General features: G+C 41.3%; 1 protein-coding gene across 1 annotated transcript; it reads left to right on the forward strand.

Moving 5' to 3' along the window:
* Positions 1–263: 263 nt before the first annotated feature.
* On the forward strand, positions 264–19,007 carry ubtd1b (ubiquitin domain containing 1b). Its single transcript, XM_080871961.1, has 4 exons — positions 264–1,057; positions 10,661–10,888; positions 11,011–11,168; positions 13,151–19,007. Exons 1-4 carry the CDS (start codon positions 976–978, stop codon positions 13,421–13,423), a joined length of 741 nt encoding a protein of 246 aa, XP_080728087.1. The 5' UTR covers positions 264–975; the 3' UTR covers positions 13,424–19,007.
* The last annotated feature ends 2,744 nt before the right edge of the window (positions 19,008–21,751 follow it).

Genomic DNA, 21,751 nt, shown 5'->3' on the forward strand with positions numbered 1-21,751 from the left:
ATGCTGCATTCAAGTACTGTCCGAACAATGCATTACAAATACTAGAACTAGTACGTCCTCTCCCTTCCACTAAAGTTTTGCTTTTCAAGAGGTTCCAATTAATTACTACCAGTATGATTTCAAGTAAGAGTATTGACATTAGAAGAACGTGTATCTGTTATATGATAACTCCGCTGTACAAATTAATTTGCGGACTCCTCCGTTCATAATTGCGTCAAGTCCCGACGCAATAGAAACCAACACCTGGCTGGATGCTTTTGCGCAAGCGTAAAGAAAAAAGTTCGGCGGCGCTAGCAGACTGCCGCTGGTCACCTTTCACCAGCGAAGTAGGGAGAATTTTTTAGGGGGGCTATTTAAAGAAAACACTGTACCGAGCTCGTCAAAGAACTGAAGTACTCCTTCGTACGGCGGACAGAGGGAGACTGTAATGACCCGCTGCGTTTGTCAGAGACGGAAGATGCGGGGAAATGATATCGTGCGCGCGGAAGTTTGTGTTTACTTACGCCGTGGTAGCTAGCGTGTTGGCCCTGTTAGCCTGTTAGCGAGAAAGGTGCGCTGTGTCTGGACGGGTTAATAGCAACACTTACAAGTCAGCCCAGCTACGTTAAACAGTAGAAACATACTGTATATATCCTGAAGCTAACAACGAGCTGGTGGCAGATGCTGGGGATTGCTCAAACTCTTGAAACATTGGTGCGGGCCACGAGCCGTGAACTCTGCGTGCGCGTGTCAACACGCAGGCAGAAGTTATTTACAAAGAGGGCACTTTAAGCCCTAATCTCAAACGTATAGACCTGCAAAACGTGATTTAAATATTAACTGCCGCCCTCAGTGCGGTTACGAATGACATATCAGGCTTGCGTCCCTGTGCGTGAAAACCATCCTCCTCATCGGACCTAGTACATCGTCCTCGTCCGCAATGGGGCCCCTGTTTAGCCAGTGAGACCCGTAAAAGCGATCTGGAGCCCGTTAGCCATGGGGGGATGTATGGGCAGATACTTGGAAGGCTGGGAAGACTCGCAGAGTCGGGGCTCCTCCAGGAACGGTGGACGAGGAGGTAAGGCAACATTGTGTGGATGTTGTATTAATATGCGGAGAGGTTTCTTTGAAATATAAGAGCTGGAAACTTAAAGTCAACAGTGTCTCTGTCCGTTGATGATCAGTGATGCCAAAAAAGAGAAATATTTCGGCGTTGATAGTTTTGTGTTGCTATAACAATAGCAGGTTCAGATTTATCTGAGAGTGCATTTCTGGCCACCACTTGTGATTCGCATCCCTTTTTTGTGTCGTGGCTGCTGTTAAACAGAGGTCGATACCTCTGTTTAACAGCAGCCACGAGAGGGCAGGTGCACGAAATCTCCATTCACGATTCCTCACACACATCAGGAAACTGGATTCTGCTGTAGCTGTCTGACTTTGATGTGTGCCTCTTCTGTATCAGTAAAAAAGGGCTTGATTCTTTAGCTTTGACGAGGTAGTTTTTCATCTTATCAGTTCAGACTGGTGAAGCTGTATATTCAGATAACATCTGTACCAAAGTTGATGACAGTAAGCTCGTTGGGTGATTTTCGTATATTAAAATCTAGGGCGTAAGCTCTGTGTTGTGGTTACTGTAACAGCCAGCTACGTTACATTAATTCCAGAAGTTGCTCTCTTTTCACATCAGTTTATGTCTGTTGGTTACGGACTTTCCTGGAAGTTAACATAATAATAAACTGCTACTTTGTTAATCAAACTAAAGTTAACCATCAACACACAGGCGCAGTGCAGCTGAATTATTAGACACTGGGAACTTCTACTTTTGCAGAAAACAATGGTGATTATATTTTGTGTGACCTTGTTATGATACAGTCATTATTGGGAGATTAGGGCTTTACAGCCTGGCAGGTTCATGAATGGGGGTCACGTAAACATTTTGGGATGGGAAAAGACTTTCCAGCTTTTTCATATTTCTGTCATATTGCTTTAAAAGCATGCACGGTTGTGTGACTACAGTGCAAGCACACTTGAGCTCAGTGTTTGCCTTAGAGTGGCTGCTCAGGAAACTAAATGTCTGTTATTCATTTGGATGCAGGTTCTGTCCCCTTGATTTGTTACTGCTGGAAAGTTTTTCAGTCCGCCTTTTTCCAGTGGGAATTGTCTCCAGTTTGCATCAGAAAGATGGGAGGTTTTGAAGATGGAGTCCAACTTTCGCCATATAAAAAAGGGCGTTGTTTGAATAGACTTTCTGACCCCTGCTTATGGAGTTGCATCCTAAAATTAGACTCTAACATAGATTTTTGATGCCAATATGACCTTCAAGGTAAGTTTCTTTGTCGTGTGCCAGAGTAGCTATTTAAAGTTAAAGCTGTCAGAGCCAAGATACCCAGGCTTTCTGGCAGTGGCTCATGTTGATTTCCCAACTTGATTAGACTCAACACGCTCCCTTTGCTAGACAAGGCTTCGATCAAGAACAAGTCACATCATGCCCCGCTGTATCAGTGACTGAGACTGATACTGACTGTAACTCTGTTACATACATGCTCATAAAGAAACCCCATTTGATAAGAGGAAGAATTGGATAGCTCATATGGGATCTCAATTTTTTTGTTTGTTCCAATTTTGTTTGGATAAGAGCTCACTAATTTGTGTTACTATGTTCGTGTTAGGTCTGCCTACCACACGCTTAAAGGAACAAAAAGGAGTCTCGTTTGCATTGTGATGCTGAGAAAAATAATGGAAGAACATGTTTGGACTTTAAATAAACATCTGCAGAAACCCGTTATAAGATAGTAACGCATTTAGAAGCAGCATGGATGTAACTGAAAGGTGATTAGAAATGCACAATTTCCAGTTTATTTTAAATATTGATTTTTAAAAAGTCAAATATCAATCAGGCTATAAGAGTATACAAAACCTGCTGAATATATATGCACAAGGTTCGCTTGCTAGTTTTGTAAATCACCTAATAATAACGGTAGACTGATTAACCATGATAATGTCAAAGCTCTCAATGATTAGGATCTCAAGAATCAACAAAACAATTCACTGGAAAGTAAGCTGAACTGTAAATGAAAGTGAAACCTGCCCGTTCCAAGGTGGTCTATCTATTTTGAATGTAATTGCTTTAGAAAACAGCTTGATTAAGGAGAAACACATTGTTTTAGTTGACAATGTCTATAATTTACAAGTGTTGTTGTGTTTTTGTTTTTTTAAGCATCTCTGTAACAGTGGTTTACAATTTCAGTAAAAAGCAAATATAGATCAAACCTCAAACCAGCCTTCCCATGAGTGGCTCTCAGCACTGTCTGTATCCAGCTGTCTCAGACTAACCAGAAATCAGCTGGGCTGTTGTATTGTCACGTCTAGGCTGGATTCTGACCTGGAGGCGTTCAAGTCATATTTTCACTTAATTGGCTCGTCTCGTACCGAGCAGGGTTACTGATACATCAACACATCATCGCTCTGGTTGAACCAAACCCGTTTCACAGCTGTCTCAAGCACATTCCCATTTAAAGGGTGACCGCTATTAGAGTGATCAATCCAGCATAAACAACATAAACATACACATGGACAAAAGTAATGGGCCACACCTCTTAATCTTTGAATGCAGGCTTTGTCACAACGTATATAATCAGTCACATCTTTTTGCAAAGTGGAAAGACAGCTGCTCAGCCAGCTAAAGTTAATGAGTGGGGTCCTTCTCTGGTTTTAACATCAGCACAAAAACTGTACACCGGGAACTACAAGGTATGGCACAGCTGAGCAGTTTGTGTTACATGTGGGTGTCCCAGTACTTCTGGCCTTACAGTTTACAGTACATGCTTGGGCTTGATTTTTATTGCATTTATGATTATCTTGTTTTTATGTTTGCTGAATGCCCGAATTATAATTGGAAAAACAAAAATAATTACCCAGTCTTAATATTAAGATTAATTACTTTTGCTCAGAGTTTGCTGAAAATATTCTGTAAAATATTATAGTTGCTTCAGGGATCATTTTCAGATTACAGAGACTCATTGTATCTTTAGTGTAGTGTAAACATTGGTTTGACAAGGAAAAGATCCCCCAGATCCATCCTGGGAGGAGACCTGAATCCCTTTGGAGTTGTGTCATGAAGGGCATCCAGCATAAAAACCTGTCAAATCCAACACGCAGAGCAACCCGCTGTGACGACCCCCTGTGGCTGTGGGAGCAGCCGAAAGTAGCTTTTAGAGGCTGACTGTATCTTTAGCTGCAGAAAGGTGAAGGAAACAAAAGTGGTGATAAGATAAGCAGTTACAGCACGTGAGTGAGTGTGCGCCAGTACGTCCTCATATTGATTTGGTCAGTGGCAATTCGGTCAGTGTCATCTGGCAGCGGCGTTATCTTTGTTGCTCTTTAAAGGAAGAACGTGGACAACCACACCTTCCCCCCTGATAGTTTGCCTTATTTCAAGGGAATGTGTGCAGCTGTTAAATGTCTTTGCAGGTTCAAAGCAACATCTTGGTAAAGTAAAGCATTTGTTCCTAGCGTTAGGTAATCTTCATCAGCCACCTGTAGTTGTCGGGTGTGCTGTTTTTGCAGCACAAGGAAGCCTTGTTGCTGTTTTCTGTTTTATGAGGCATTTCACCGAGTTTTTTTTTTAAGACACACACACTTATCCCCATAAATTTTATTTCTGTCACTCGCGCTCTCTCACCGTACTGCAGTTTCAGCAGTATTCTCCTATAATGTGAACATTTTTGCACGCGGTCACACTCCCTATTCTTTTTCTATACAGTTTAGCTCACTGCTTATAAGTACAGACACAGTGACACTGATTCATAGGAGTGTACTGCAGCACTGCTGTTTGCCTGCGTGTATCAACCCATCCCCTCTTCTGATGAATTTTGTTAATATTCAAACTTTAAACTCCTGAGCATCTCAGTGGAAGATGAAGAGGATTAACCAGTATGAGGCCAAAGTCTCTGTTACCTTATTTAACCAAAATAAAAAAGCTTAATGACTAAGACATTATATGTGCACTACACTGCTCACATAACGTTGAGGTCCGGGCTTTGTGAAGGATAGTCTGTGACCGATAGTGTTACACGTACATATTTCCTACCCAGGTATGCTTTTACTGCATTTATAGTGTTTTTGAGGTCATTGTCATGCTGAAAAATGCCAACTGTGAATCAATACCATGCAGTACCATTTGGAAAGAGATGGCACTGCTTGGCAGTAGGGCTGCCACGATTTGTCGACTAGTCACGATTACGTCGACTATCAAAATCGTCGACGACTGATTTAATAGTCGACGCGTCGTTTGAAACTTTGTACGATCACAAAAGACGCAGGAATAAGTGGCAGGATTTAAGAGTGTAATAACGGACTGAAACAGAAGATGGCAGCATTGCATGTACAAGGATGTCAGCTACCGTTAAACCCCGAAGAAGAAGAAGAAGAAGCAGCTGTGTCCCAGAATTCATAGCGCGGCCCAGCGCAGTTTCCAACAATGGCGGCAGCTAGTTAGTTTTAATGTTACTCTTATTATTCTTTCTGGGTCACAAAATAAACGTTTAACATATTTTCAGGCGAGAATGTAGCTGTGTAAACCTCAAATATCTGCTCAGTTTATCAGGACACCACATATTTTCAAAAGCGCTCCGACGTTTTCGGAGACATCTGTTACCCACTAGCTCGTTAGCGAGCCGGGGGCTAGGCTCACTAGCGCCGTGAGAACACCGGACTCCCCGCAAATCGTTTTCAAACCCACCGCCGTCTTTCGCTACTCAGGTTAAATATATATGAGTCACTTAGATAACTTAAAATGTTATTGTTTGGCTTTTTTTTTTTAGTATTTTATTTGTTCCTGAGTAAATCAGTTTGTCTGAGATTAAAGTTATAGTTTTTACACAGCTGAATAAACGTCAAGCAGACAGCTGATTATCAGAAGTGTGAGATGCTCCAGAATATACTCCAGTGTCCTGTTATATTTTAGATAGCAAGGAGTTTATTAAACTTCACCGAAACAATCTGCAAATTTCATTAAAATTTAATAAACTATCATCTTGTCTTTATTTTTAGTTAGCACAGACCTTAAACACTTAAAGCTGTAAGCTAATGATAGTTATATAAGAGCAGATGCTGCTGGTGCAATAAGCTGTAGTTTTACGTCTAATGGATGATGATCTGATTAGTCGACTAATCGCAAAAATAATCGGTGACTAGTCGACTATCAAAATAATCGTTTGTGGCAGCCCTACTTGGCAGATTATACCCTAATGGTACTTTCCTGTGTTCATAATTCTGTTAGTTTTGAGAAGATCTCCAACATCACTGACTAAGGGGCAGTAGACTGCTTTAGACCAGGGGTAGGCATCTCCAGGCCTCGAGGGCCGGTGTCCTGCAGGTTTTAGATCTCACCCTGGGTCAACACACCTGAATCAAATGATTAGTTCATTACAAGGCTTCTGGAAAACCTCAAGACATGTTGAGGAGGTAATTTAGCCATTTAAATCAGCTGTGTTGGATCAAGGACACATCTAAAACCTGCAGGACACCGGCCCTTGAAGCCTGGAGTTGCCTACCCCTGCTGTAGACATTGCCCTTTGCACCACTCCTGACCTCATCTGTACTTACTGATAACACTTTGAACCAAAAATCTCATATCTGGATTCATCCAGCAAAGACCTTTGCCAAGTCTTTGCTGGATTGTCTGCTATTATTCTTAAGAACATGACTTTTAGACACTTAATTTGTTGTAGATGATATTCAAGGCCACTCCATTTATCTTTGGTCTTCCACCTGTCGGCTTTCCTCTTTAGGAATTAACTTTTAGGACAACATTACAATGCTGTGCCTGTCAAAATGTGTAAGCTTTGGCATTGTTCATAGATTCAGCAAAAGAAATGGGTATTTCGTGCTTTGGTGACAGGCTGCTAGTAACAAAGTGCCTAAAGAAGCCATTCACAATTGGCTCTTTTCTAAGTTGCCTGTTAGGCACAAAACTGGTTCATTCCTTGAGTTAGAAGCCTTTTTGATGCTTGAATGATTTATAGGTCGTTGTTAAATGGCTTAACAAGCAAACAGAAAAGGAGTAGGGTCCAAAGAAAACCTTTGCAAGACCTTCAGAAAGCTGGGAGAACTATTGCTCAAGATCCCATTAAAAATTACAAGTCTGGTTTCTTGGAAGCAAAATATAAAGAAATAAGGGCTGGCTCAAGACTTTAGAGCAGCCCTGTACTAACCAATAGATATAAATGCAGAATAAAGTGACACAGACTGTGGGGAGGAAAAAAACAGTTTGCAATAGCTGTAGGCAAAACTTGAAAAGAAGACATTTAAGTAGTTGTTGTTGTTGTTGTTGTAACACAAGCCTCTTTTGTATGACGCGTTTTGCAAGTGTTACGTCACGTTGCCTCGGCAGAATGGAAACAGATAGTTGAGGATTTACAGCATGTGTTTCATCTTAGAAATGAGGAGGTCTTTATGGTGTACCCAAGTTTTATAGAGCCATGTTGCACAATGGAGTTTTCAATGAGCTCATGAGAGTTTGGAATCTCATAGTGCCTTTAATGTATGCAGTGTTTATTACTGATGATACTGATGCAATAAGCTTCTAAGAGCCAGCATGTTCCATGTTAAGGGCTATGTGCTACAAAATAGGAGCAGGTGGACCTGTCGGTAGCTTTTCTGAGCTGAGTGATCTGTAAACAGAGCATATAAAGACAGTGGCGGCACTATTGTAGTAATAATACATGTGGGGTTTTTTTGGGGTTTTTTTTAAGTACCATTACAGATGCTTTAAAAACACTTTTAAACTACAGAGGCGGGCCGTGTCTTTAACTGCAGAAAGCTGAATGATGTAGCGTGGTGATAAGATAACTGACTACAAGGTTGAGCCCACTTGGGTGTCCTGTACACTGTGTACGTCCACGTTGACATAACTGCAATATGTCTATAGCTCACGAATGTCAAACACATCTTCACATCATGGGCCACATACAGCCTAATCAGACCAGTGATAGTCCTTTCTGTCAGTAAATAATATAATAGTAAAAATAGTATAATACTAAGTGCAATAATCCTTTCTGTCATCGTTGTATTTTTACTCAGTTGTATATAGTATTTGTATTTGTATTCTATTTTTATCTTATTGTATATTTATTTTATTTTATTCTACTGTATATAGTATTTTATTTTATTCTATTCTGTACAGTTGTGTACTGTATTTATTCTTATTGTATTCTAATTTTTGCCTCATAACTTTTGCACTGTCCACTTCCTGCTGTGACAAAACAAATTTCCCACGTGTGGGACTAATAAAGGTTATCTTATCTTATCTTATCTTATACAGAAGTTTAACCATACATCGAATTCCTCAGATATCTTCATATTAAGGAAAGAAGTACTACAACCTTTCTTCATCATGTAGAAAAACTTACTTTTGAAATTGTAAGTTAAAGAAATCTGTCACCATGACTCTGTGGAACCAGGTTGTACATATTAGGTGTGTAAAATTACAGAAAAAAATGGTTGTTACTCTGTAATAATATAAAAAATTTTAACCAGGACCCATAAATACATTTTTAAAAAAAGCAAAAACAAAAACATGTGTTGTAGGTAGTGAAAAAAATCGACTTTTCTGCCATTTCATTCTGTATGAATTACTTATTTACCTGGTGTAGTATATATTGCCATGTAGGTTTTCATCAGTAATGCTATAAAAGTTATGAAAATAAAGCTAAAACTAGGGATGTTCCTAGTGAATAATTTCTTAGCGTACTTTTCCCCTTCATTTAGTCAACTAACTATTCTAAAATGAAGAAACAAGTTAAATTTGTCAAAAACTCTCTACACAAAGGCATTTTAAGCATTTAACACATTCCTTAATCAATCATGTTGCTTAACTGTGCAGCACCTTGGTTATGAGCATTATGAGCATTTCATGTTCTCCAGAAAAACACTTCTTCACCTGTTGAAAATGTGACAAATTATCATCAGAAAAACAAATAAACTGTGACTGAAAAGTGTGGCACATTGTGCTGTGTGTTATGAATGATGCACGCTGTTCCATATTCATGCCAACCACTTCAATAAAAGTTTAAATCTAAAATGACAAAACGATAGAACGATAGCAATTTTTTTTTCTGTTTATCTGGAGTCGGGGCGCAGGGGCAGCAGCCTATGCAGAGAAGCCCAGACCTTGCTCTCGCCTGCAACCTGATCCGCTTAATCTGGGGAACGTTGTACCATTCCTAGGCCATCCGATAGATATAATCTCTCCAGCATATCTGGTGCCTCCTCTCAGCAAGACATGCCCGGTCACCCAGAAACCTCACCCAGAAACTGCCCGCCTTTACTTTCGATGTGGAGTAGCAGCGGCTCTGAGCCCATCCTGAATGGCTGTACTTCTCAGGGAAAAACCATGCACCCCTGGGTGAAAGTCCATTTTCGCCGCTTGTATCCACGATTTCGTGCTTATACCTTTTAAAAGGACTAACAATATTTGTGTTAATAATAAGATCAGTCCCAAGATTGGTGCATTCATGCTGTTTCTCAACAATGATCCTCCATCTGATGGCAGATGGCTGCATAACATTTGGGACACAGCAATTAATCTGCATTGGATATCAATTCAAATGTTTTTGGCTCTCATGGACACCACAGGCCTTTTTTTTTTTTTTTTAATTTTTGCTCAGTGGTAGTGAGGAACCTGCTTTTCTTTACTTGGGATTCACTCGCCTTTAAATGCTAATCCTACACCAGGATTACTTGTCCTGAGCCTCCTGCACTATAGATAATTAGTCTGGAAGAAAGGCAACTCTGCATGCGAGGTGTCCCTTTTGTATGCTGTATTTTCCATCAGTCCACTCTTCAATGTGTGGCAGCTGTGACGCAGGCATTAGCAACTATAGGCAAGTTTAGTACTCAGTTTTATTGTCAAGCTTTTACGTTGATTTATAGCTTCATGTATTTTATTTCTGGACATCCGTAGCTTCAGTCAGAGGAATTTTATGCCGGCTATGATACAAACAGGTGTGGAAAATCACTGGAAGTTTCAATGATGGGTGGCTGATCCTAGCCTGTTGTCCTTATGCTTTCCCTCCAGATCAGTCAGTGTTCTCCTGGCCTAGGTGTGCTCTGTATTAATAGTGAATAGTGGGAAACATGAAGGTAAGGTTACATAGACAGATATAGAGTAAGCATACGCTTCATGGATACAGCAAACTCTGAATGACCTCCTAATTTTAGATTGAGAAGACATGTTAGGGTGGGGTAGGACGATCTTTCTCTGATGACAGCTCGAGTTTCTGTCTGGCAGTTCTGTTTATTACAGTGAGGAGATGAAAGAACAGAGTTAAGGCTGGGCTTTCCTCATTAGCCAAGCTGCCTGCTCTCTGCATTCGGCATTCACACATGATAATGAGGATTGTGAAAACGACTTCCACTGACTGTCGTGTTTGGATTCCTGTTGTTTCTTCCTCCATTTTTACAATAGTAAGAAGGGAAATAAATTGTACATGTGGGTGAATTAATCAACACTTGTTTTGTAATGAGAGGACCTCATGCTGTGTTCAAATGTTACCTTAAATTAGATGTTTTCAGAATTCTGCCTCTGACCTTAGAATTTAGTGGGGTGTTTGTTTTATTTGTTGCGCATTATGAGTGTGAAACTTCAGCATTAAATTAATACACTCCTCTACCTTTACAGGGCGTAACGAGCCTCTGAAAAAAGATCGTCCCAAATGGAAGAGTGACTACCCGATGACGGAGGGCCAGCTACGGAGCAAGCGGGATGAGTTTTGGGACACGGCGCCGGCCTTCGAGGGCCGCAAGGAAATCTGGGATGCTCTGAAAGCAGCCGCTGTGGCCTTGGAGTGTAACGACCATGAATTAGCTCAGGCTATAGTGGATGGAGCCAGCATCACACTGCCACACGGTGAGGACAGAACACACACAGTATACTTATACAGTACAGTTCTCACCTCACTCTCACATAGGCTGCTTAAACCAGACTTAACTTACAATGTGACCTGTTTTTCTGTGGCATCCTCTTCTCAGGTACCCTGACAGAGTGTTACGATGAACTTGGGAACCGCTACCAGCTGCCCGTCTACTGCCTGGCACCACCCATCAACCTCATCTCAGAGCGTAGTGACGAAGACCCCAGTGACAGCCCTGAACCCCCAGCAGCATCCAAGAAGGAATTCCAGCTCAAGGTACCACGACTAGTACATCTCCTGTAAGACACGGGTCACGTTACCAACTGATTAGGACTAAATGGTGTCATCTGCATATTAATCCACACTGTAAACACTGTACTCAATGTAATCAAATAGATGTACTGGTCTAATATTAATTCAGAGTAACTGATTAAGTTTAGACGAATATTCAGTTGGGTGTATTAGTAACTCAAGAGGCAATGGTTGCCTCAGTCTTTGTTTTGGGGTTTTCCTTAAAGTTTGCATAAAAAACTAAATATGTAAATCTCCATACAGTCATGCCAAAACTACAGTTCCAAGGTTTTGCATATCAGAACATGCTAAAAAGTGGTGTAGTCCTCGAGCAAGTCATAAAAACTGATAGAATTGACTTTTTATACTGCCATTAATCATGCAATAAAAAAAAATGCAGAAACAGTGTGTGAAATGCTGAGTACACCCTTACTGCTTCCACAACAATTAAGGGGGTAGATAGCAGCCAGGTGCTAGTAATTTGAATAGATTTGTTTGCTGGTCAGCAAGTGTGAGCACTTCTATAAAAGCAGAAGTTTTAGTAGTTTGCTATTCTGGAGCATTCAGGTGTGTGTCGACACAGTTCCAGACAGAAATGACAGCATTATTCGTACCTACAGTTCATTTAGTCTGCTCCAAATCAGTTGATGACTTTGTAAACTTGTAGCTTTTGCTTGTATTTTGGTTTCTTTTTGCACACAGAAAAATCTATATTAATTCCAAGTGAACCAAAATGTTTCACTGCAAGTCAAGTGAGAGTGTTCAGTTTGCTGATTGGCCAGATGTGTCTGAGGTGAGAACAACTAAAGTAAATACAAGAAGAAGATGCTGTGCTCCCGACTATTGAACATGAACATGAAGAATTTGCAATCACGTCACAACTAGTTGTCTGTACAGACCTTTGTACATCTATAGTACCTTGCCTCATCCCAGAATACAAAGCATACAAGGGTCCAGGAAGATTTTAGCTCAAGCCTACAGCATTTGCACCGTAAAGAAAGTTTTCTGGAGTTCATTTGGAACCACACCAAGACCAGCTCCTCTGCAGTGGTGTGGTTGTTTTTGTCCGCACCCAAGTGCGATTACCGTGGTCACACCTGCACAAACGAACCGCAAGGGGGAAAACGAACCAGTTCAATTTAAATGGACCAAGCACTGCAGATATGAAAACACCCTAAGAGAAACAACGATTGCTTCCACCTATGTGGGAAGGGTTATGAGGCCATTTCCAGTGACAAAGATGACTCTCATGTGGAAAACAATTATGTCAGCCACCATTCTTCCCAGCAGTGGAAGTAACAGAAAATTCCCCCACTTCTCAGACTCTACAGCCCTACTTTAACATTTAACATGCTGAAGTGAACTGTTAAAGTTCTTGACAGAACAACTAGACAAAGACTGAACAAAGTCTCTTCTCTCTAAAAAGAACAAGGCAGCATGTCTTAGGTTTCAAGAACTGCTAAAGTCTAGGAAATTTTTTATTATGTTCTGATATGGAAAACCTTAATATTAGTAGAGTGTGACTACATCTGGGTCAAATCATCATTAATGTTGTGGCTGTGCTTCTCCTGATTAATTGTTAAACTGCTGCAGATTGACAGGCTCTGGGAAAGTTGATGTAGTTACACATTACTCTGTTTTTGTGTTAGCTAGCTGTTTGAGCCGGTTTATCAGCAGCTGGTTTCACCTTTGGACAGAAAAACAGATTTCATCCAACATTTACTTCCTGTGGTTATGAGTCATATCCTCATATGTGCCTAATAAGTGCAAACAGATGCTAGAGAAGCTTATGTACTAACATTCATGCAGCTTTTGACATTTATTAAGACTTCTTACGGGGTTAAAACTGTAAAATGCCAACACAAAACAAGCCACGGACCAGTTTTTGAGTTCTTTGCATTTGGAACTTGGCTAACCTCTCCATGCAGCATTGTTAGCTCACTCTTCTGCTCTCTGCTCCCCTGTAGGTGCGGCTGTCCACAGGAAAGGACTTGCGTCTCAGCGTCAGCATGGTTGACACCATAGGCCAGCTGAAGAAGCAACTGCAAGTCCAGGAAGACATCGACGCCGTTCACCAGCGCTGGTTCTTCTCCGGGAAGCTGCTCACGGACAAGACACGCCTGCAAGACACTAAGATCCAGAAGGACTTTGTGATCCAGGTCATCGTCAACCCACAGGCACTCCAAGCCCCCAAACCATCACCGCCGACAACCACCGGCTCCTCACCTGTGCCCGAGTAACCGAGGACCATCAGAGGAGCGATGCAGTCTGTGATGGACCAGAGGTGCCTCCCAATGCTGGATAACTTATTCTTCTTGACAAAAGCTACTGTTACTGAAAGAGAAATAAACTGTGAGGGTGAAACAAACAAAAACAGACAAAGAAGAAACTGAAAAGTGCTGCTTTTTTCCCCCCTTTTTTCTAAATGTCCCTGTGTGTGCACGTGTGTTTTTTGGGGGGGATCTGCTGAGTCGTTCCAGTCATCACACTAACCAGAGATGCCTGTCATCGTTGCATATTAAAGCAGAGCTCCTCGCGCTGGTGTGCAAGCCTTTTCTCAGTGCACAGAACGTGCACATCAGAGCTGCACATGCAGACTCTGCCTTTGCCCTTTAGCCTGCTAACACAGTGCCAACAGAGGAACTGCAGAGGCGTTGGTTCTAGAGCGTATTTCTGCTATGACACCTATAAACTCAGCACTGTTGCTCTCTTTCTCCTCCACAGAAACAGGAAAGGAAAGCAGGAAAAAAGAAACGTGCTGAATATTCTTCTTCTTTTTCCTTTCCCTTACTGAGGAAATAAAGTCAACTGGGCTTTTTTTTGCACATTTAAAGATTAGTACTATACTTTTGTGGTAGTTTGTGTGCCTTCTACAAGACAAAAGGGGGGGGGGGTAATCACCTGCAATTTTATTGTTGGGCTAATATATCTTCTTTTTTTTGTTTGTTTTTTTTTTAGATTCAGGAACTTTTAGATGGACCTAAGCTATAAGTGTTGCCTTTATTTCTTTTAAAAGATTTCGTAAGTCTTGCGGACAGAAGAGAATGGTTGTGTGTGGGTGTGTGTGTGTGGAGGGGGTGTGCGACAAGACTACGAAGCTGACCCATACGATGCATTGAGAGTCGAGACTGGACTAAAAGTCATAGCTTAAGTGAATCACGTCATTGATTTAAGGGAAAGCGGAATTCCCTTGAAAAAAGTGTCGTCTTAACCGCTGCATTGCTGACTGCGCAGTGACGCCCTGACCAGCAGGAGGGAGCAGCACAGGCCTTATTAAATTTAATCAGATCAGTTGTTTATGGTCACTTGTTTTGTTTTGTTTTTCCCCTTCCACCACCGGATGAATGTAAATCCAGCTTTTTTTGCTCTCGATGTGGTCTGGTAATGTTGAACAATAAAAGAAAGAAAGGAGGGGAAAAGGGCATTTTCTCTTCACCAGCAGGTATGATACGGAGCGGCGAGTGAAAACAAAAAGCTCAAGCTGATTTCTTCTTTTCTTTTTTTTTCTCCCTTCAGTAAAACTGGCCATACTGGTGATCCCCTACATATCATGACTGTTGCTTACAAGCACACCCCAGGGATTTCCACACGATGTCCAGTTTGCTTCTCATGTAAAAGCAGTTGTTTAAGGCCTTCTGTGTGGCAGGAAGGCCCCACAGAGTGATTTAAAAAAAGGTGGATTTGGGAATTAAGCATTCATTTTGCATATAGCAAACTCAGCGTATGGCAGTAGGCGAGGTATGGTCTTAAGCAGGCAGGGAAAGGGAAATGCAGCATGCTGCTTTATGGGATTTTTTTTTTAGGGGGGTACTAATACTGCTGGAGTTTTCTTTTAACAAATTTTAATTTAATCATATTTTCACAGATCTGACTGGAAAGCTAAAAATAAAACCAACCAAAATCTGTGCTTCAAGGCGAGAATGTTTTTTTTCTGTGGTGGCTTTCCTGTAAGCTGGTGTCGATTCAGAGAACAAGGAGAGGTTTTTTCGAGCTTGTTTGTCTGTCTTAGTTTCACACTGAGCGGTGAGCACGCACTGCCTGTTTGCTTTACATCATAGCACATCTGTTAGTGTTCATGCCCCGACTCTAACCGGCTCTTGAAGAGCAACAATAATTGTTTGGAGGGAAGAGAGCCATCAGGTTTGTCGCCAGCCGCAGCGGTCACCAGAGGAAACAAACGAGTGAGATCTGATATCTGTATGTAAATCTGCAGACGAGCTGCAAGATCTTTGGCAGTGGAACATTTTCACTTTTTATTTATAGCTGCTAGCAGTCCAGAGTTCACTCGACTTCGCTCACCTTAAGCAGCCTTTGTTTGTATGTACCCGTGGAGAGCATTAGCTATCATCTGGGAACTTTTTAAATTTAACAGTATTCATAAGTGATGACCAGTGCACAAAATAAGCTTGGCTGATGCTGGAATCCCTGAAAAATTAGATGTCCCCAGAGGCTGGACTCCCAGATTGATGAGCTACAAACAAAACAGCCCCACATTCATCCCCCTCATGCTGGACCATCTGAATCCACTTTAAATCTCTGTGGCTGTGTTCACACTGGAGCTCAGTGAAGATGATTTTGCCTGAATAATAGCCATGGATCACTCGGTGTGAAAAACACCGTGCTTTATTATCACAATCACCCTTTCTTGTATTTGCAATCAGAGATATGAGACTGCTTTCCTGAGCAGTGTGTTTGCACAAGAGTCTGTTTGTATGGGAGGAAAAATAAAAGCCATAATCCTGATCATGACATTTATGTCACTGCGTAGCACACCCCAGCTGATTTTCTTTTTTTCTTTTCTTCAGTGACTCATTTCAAACTCAAAGTGCATTTAAGCTACTTTTTTTTTCTGTTGTCCTGTTTCTGCACACAAAGGAGGAAAGCCAAAGATACAAGAGCACTCTGTGCATCAGTTCCAGGTCACGTTGCAGAATAACGCATCAGCTGGTTCACTGTCACAAACGTCCACAGCTGGACGAGCTTTGTTTTCATTCTCCGCTCCTGTCGCACAAATATCCTGCATCATCAGCATCGTGGAGGTAATGAAACTGACCTGAGCCACAGCAGAGAGATGATGTTCCTTCTCTCTTTGTCTAGCCACTTTTCAGCCTTGTGGTTCATTAACTTGTGTGTGTTTTAAGGATGTTTTTCTTTCTTCCTTCACCTTTTACCTGTGGTTCCTAAAGGGATATGTTTTGTAACTATCGTATGCAAACTTGAACAAGCGTTTGTCTCTGTATGTGCAATACAATAGACATAGACCTCATCAGTTTCGTGTCTGATTTCTGCTTTTTGCTGATATCCAACAGCACCAGCCATGAGTATTGTCAAAAGGTACAATCTGCAGTGCTGCAATCACCTGTGTTTGTGTTGTCTCTTTAAAATGTGTTGCTAGCTGTCGCCTTGACCGCCCCGTCCCCACGGGCTCTTAATATTTCTAGAGTAAATATCAAAAGATTAAAATTTGCCTACACAGTTTCATTTTAGTGTCCATTTAGCATTCTGCGGCGCTCATCTCGGCCGTTAAGGTTGGTGTCGTCGGACTTGAGGGTGCTCTGCTGACAGTTTTAATTATGGCATCTCCTGTTATGCCATTCTTGCTGAAGTAAGCTTGTTTGCTTGCTCCGTGTCTTCAATTTGTCCTCTTTATTAATGTCTTTGAGACTTTGAGCACTGACCATTGTCCGACATTAAAGGGACCACATGTTATTACACTGTAAAGTGCTTTAAGGTGCCCTCAGAGAACTGCAAACAGGACCCCTGATCGACAGTATACAAACTACTAAAGCCCATCCCCTCCCATTAACGGTTCAATATGCCAATTAAAGGCAAAGTATAAATATCTGTATGGTTGCATCATAGGAGTGTGCTTCAAAGCACAGCCAGACATTTAGTTATTGCATTATTTAGTCCCCTAAACCTAGAACCCTAGTCACAACCTTGGTTATTTTTATTAAATGTCTTTGTTAAACCAGGCTCTGTGCACACTCACCATATCATATAAAATATGGACATGGCTTGTAGGACTAACAACTGAAGCCTACACTTAAGTGCCTTAAACTGGTATTGTTTTTAACGGCCACCAGGGGGCCACGACTGTGGTTGCATAAAAAGATTTCTCATCCTATAGTCGTCAATGGGAAACCGTTCCTTGTCCAGGTTAAAGGGGAGCCTAAAAACACTGGCTTACCTCGCTAACACATTAATCTTGCGCCGTAGCACACCCCTCTTGGGTTACTCTGGAAATTCTCTTGTTATCAGTCTTTCTGAAATGCTGTTGCACATATAGGTCAGACAGAATTTAGGACAGGTTTGTGTTTTGCGTTGTTGCTCTAATCACTGCTCTGCAGCTTTGTGAACTAACCCAGAGAAAAATGTTACCACTCGCAATAGTCTTTTCTTTGTCTCATTAGATACAAGTTACTGAAATCTGTTCCCATAAGGAGATAACTTATCCTCTCAACCTTAGAATAAGAGGAAAGATGAGATAAAATTCCAATTCTGAGGCGTGAGATTAAGCACTAATACATGTTTGTCAGTCGAGTTGTGTTTTGGAGCTCACTCTTAGAGTAACAGCAGGTAATTCAAGATAAAGATGATTTAAGATAATCTGTGAAGATGCATCAGCACAGGCAGCATGTGTGTTTATTTAGCCCCCGCCTTTCTGTCCTGAACCACTTCACCTCCTTTAGTTTGAGTTGAGTCCAGTGACTCATCTTTTTCAGTGAAATGTAATCACAGTTTACGTGACGTCAAGCACTCAAAAATGTGATAAAGTAGAGCTTAAATCAACTTTATGATATTTTTGAGCATCTGGAGATGTTTTTAAATGGGCGGGGACTTGAGAGCAAATCCTTTAACCACACTTTGAGGTGATTCTCAACTGCAGACTGTATAAAAAACATGGACATAGTTTTCAGGTCTTAACAGTGACAATGTGAACGTGCCTTAAACCTGCATTCTCTTATATATCCAGCAGGGGGCAGCTACTGTCAGTGTAGCAGAAATCCAGTTGCATAGAATCTTTGCATGAAAATCCCCCTACTTCTCCCATGATCTACAATCTCACTAAACATGTTCCTGGTGAACTTTATGGGCTCAGTCACTAGTTTCAAGTCTACATTCATACAGTCTGATGTTCATTTTGTAAGTTGTGTTTATTAAGAGTCAAATTCATGTTTATGTTTATTACGCACCACCTCTCGTTTTAAACACGAAAATCCTTGATGGTCATAACTTAGGGGTGAGGTCACTGCGGCTACGTCCAGCTTTTATATACAGTCTGTGTTCTCATCAGATGCCGTTTAGCCTCTTTCGTCTGAGCACTCTCAATGTGTCGAACTTCAATCGAGCAATGCAAATGGACACTGATCACACACACTCAGTACTGGTCTCAAACTCCTTGGAATAGTGCTGCGTATCTGCAAACATGTAAGACTTGACTGAAATAAATATGTGACATCAGGGACATATGTTCATGATACCCAGGAATTAAATTCCATGTAAAGCTGGTTATAAAAGCCATAACAAGCTAGCGATATTTATTAAAATTCTTTTTTTTTTGTGGCTATTAACACTCCACACATTACTATTAAAAAAACTTTAATTATTCTGGCACAAGAGCAGCCATATGTAAAGCACTCAAAAAAGGAAATGGAAAAAAAGAAAAATAGAGAGATCCTAATACACATTTTTGAAATTGTCCACACCATCCAAGTGCATAGAAAAAAACAAGCGTCTTTTAATGAATATGTCTTGAATAACATCTGCAAAATAATTATACCTTTGTTGGGTTCATTTTTGTGCTGACTTCTTTTTAAAACATGATTTTAAAAGGTTGAATAAAATCAAACTATTATACAAATGAAGCATGTGTTTTATTCCAGAAATAAGGATATATATTTGTTTGGTTTTCTTTAATTCTTTACCACAGGATGGCGCTGTGCTCCAAAGCAAACACTTGAGTGAGCTGGTCCCAGCAGAGGTGGATGAAACACTGCGTGATTTACAGGATGTGTGTTTCTCAAAAACAGTACTGCTGAAATAAAGAGGTTCAGGGAAAGAGTTGTGGAGTACAAAAATTCCTTTTTAGTGGAAAAACGTTGCATTTTAGCATTTTCACATGCTTGCCTCATAGCTTTTGTAGGAATTATAGTTCATAAGCTGATAAAAGTACTGACTTTCATAAACATACTTTAAAGCCCTTTCAAAATAAGGGAATGCAGGGGTGTTATAGACCTGTTAAAGTACTTGGGATTCTATTGTATCCCACTTTTTAGATGCTTGACATTAATATTTCTGCACTGCAGAAGTGTGGATGGCAAAACAATCAGACAGTCTTTCCAGAAGGTTCCCCTGTTGAAGTTCTGGTTTCTGTAGGTGGCGCTCTTCTCTTATGCAGCTGACCTGTGGTGAGCAGACTGTACAACTGTAAAATGCATCACTTCCTGTCTAGGAGGTAGGAAACCGCAGGGAGTGCAGTGTTAACTCCCCCCCACAAACCTTCAGTTTTTGGTGCCGTAAATAATAAACGTAGGCATTTATCATTTTTCTACTGCACTTTTGTTTTAAGGGCTTACATTTTTAATAGAGAACTTGTAGCGCAGCTATGGGCTGCCTCTTTCTCAGTCTCTGCAAATACAGTCAACAGAGGGTCTCCGGAGGGTTGTGGTGCACCAGGCCTGGAAAAAGCCCCTTTTGACAGTGGAATTTCACCGGGAGCGCTGTGTTTGCGGTCACTCGTCCAAGTCTTATTCTACACTCTGTTCCCCCACAGACAGTCCCAGGATGACCCTGACTCCACAGCAGAGAGGATTTGAAAACTTGGACAGACACAGATGCCCAAGGGGTCCTAACATTGTCATGGAGACTGGATGTCAGTCATATTGTTTTATGTAACCAAATTGAATGTACGACGTTCAATTTTTTTTCTCTGTGTCGCAAAACCACTGTAGTGGACATCATACATTTTTACACTAATCCTCCCCAATGAACGGCAAACTCTGAACTTTTACAGGATCAATTTAATACGCAGTACTCACAGGCCTGACAGGAAGAGGTGAACCAAAAATGCAAGTGAAAATCCACATTTGCTGACCCCCAGTAGACATAGACATGCTGTTCTGCTCAAAGCTGGAAATTCCCAAGTTATACACTGTAATTCTAAGGCTTCTGCTCCTATTGACTGTTACCTTATTGTGCAAACCTAAAGCTTGCTGGTCAGTAAGGGCGTTTGCAAATGAGTCACTTTGATAATTTCCAGCTGCACAACTGAGATTAATTTTCTAGTCAGTTTATGGATTTACTGTCATGATTGATGAAATATTTGTTCTTCACTTTAGGTGAATTCCATTTTATTCATACAGCGGTAATTCAAAACATTGATCTTGACCATAGAGTGTTGCAGTTATCCTCTATAAACAAGTACTTGGCGATGTGGGGGAAGAAGAAGTCTCTTTCAAACAGAGTCTATTCAGTCTTGATGCATTCTCAATCATCCAGGATTCTGTTCATCTGGACATAGCGTTTTCAGTGGGAGAAACTTTTCATCACTCATCCAAGTGACTTCTTCAACATCCTTGTTAAAGGGTTGAATTTTGCTGTCACACCGAGACAAATCCCGCTAGTGGAGCTGATCACAGCCACAGAAAAAGCAATTCGTAACAACAATATTGCAGAAGTGGAAGCAGAGCAACTACAGACGAAAGTTTCGGCCTGTCTCAGCAATGCAAAGCCCCCAATATCCAACATCACCATGAAGGAGAGGAAGGCACTCACATCACTTAGTGATGACAACAACATTATCATCCTTCCGGCAGACAAGGGTAGGTGCACAGTATTGCTAAACCAGAAAGACTATTATAAAAATTTTTTGTCACTACTCAGTGATGAAAATACAAATGAGCTCCTGAAACGAGACCCAGGAAGTGGCTACAGGAAGAGGGCGATAGACTGTCTGAAGCAGTTAGAACAAGACAAGGCTATTGACCTCATACCACAGGCTGTACCCAGGGAAGTCTACACCAAGTCTGTATGGTTTACCGAAAATACATAAACAGGGTGCTCCTTTAAGACCGATTGTCTGCATGATCGACTTTGTCACCTATAACATCTCCAAGTTTTTGGCTTCAATCCTCAACCCGCTGGTGGGCAGCTCTGAACACCACATCCAGAACATCCTGGATTTTGTTGAGAAGATGAGAGATGTCATTATGGAGGCAGATGAAACCATGGTCTCGTACGACGTTACATCTCTCTTCACTTGCATCCCAGTCACGTAAGCGTTGGAGGTAGTTCGTAAGAGATTACAGGATGACACCAACCTCAGCAACAGGACCACTCTCAGCATCGACCAAGTGTGTTTGCTGTTGGAACTGTCTTCATTCCACCTACTTCACATACAAGGGTCAGTTCTACAGGCAGAAACATGGGTGTGCCATGGGCTCCCCAGTTTCACCCATCGTGGCCAATCTGTACATGGAAGAAGTGGAAAAGAGGGCTTTGCTATCCTACCCTGGAACACCACCAAGCTATTGGCTCAGATATGTGGATGACACCTGGGTGAAAAT

The sequence above is a fragment of the Rhamphochromis sp. 'chilingali' genome (assembly GCF_963969265.1).
Source record: "Rhamphochromis sp. 'chilingali' genome assembly, chromosome: 22".
Lineage (NCBI taxonomy): Eukaryota > Metazoa > Chordata > Actinopteri > Cichliformes > Cichlidae > Rhamphochromis > Rhamphochromis sp. 'chilingali'.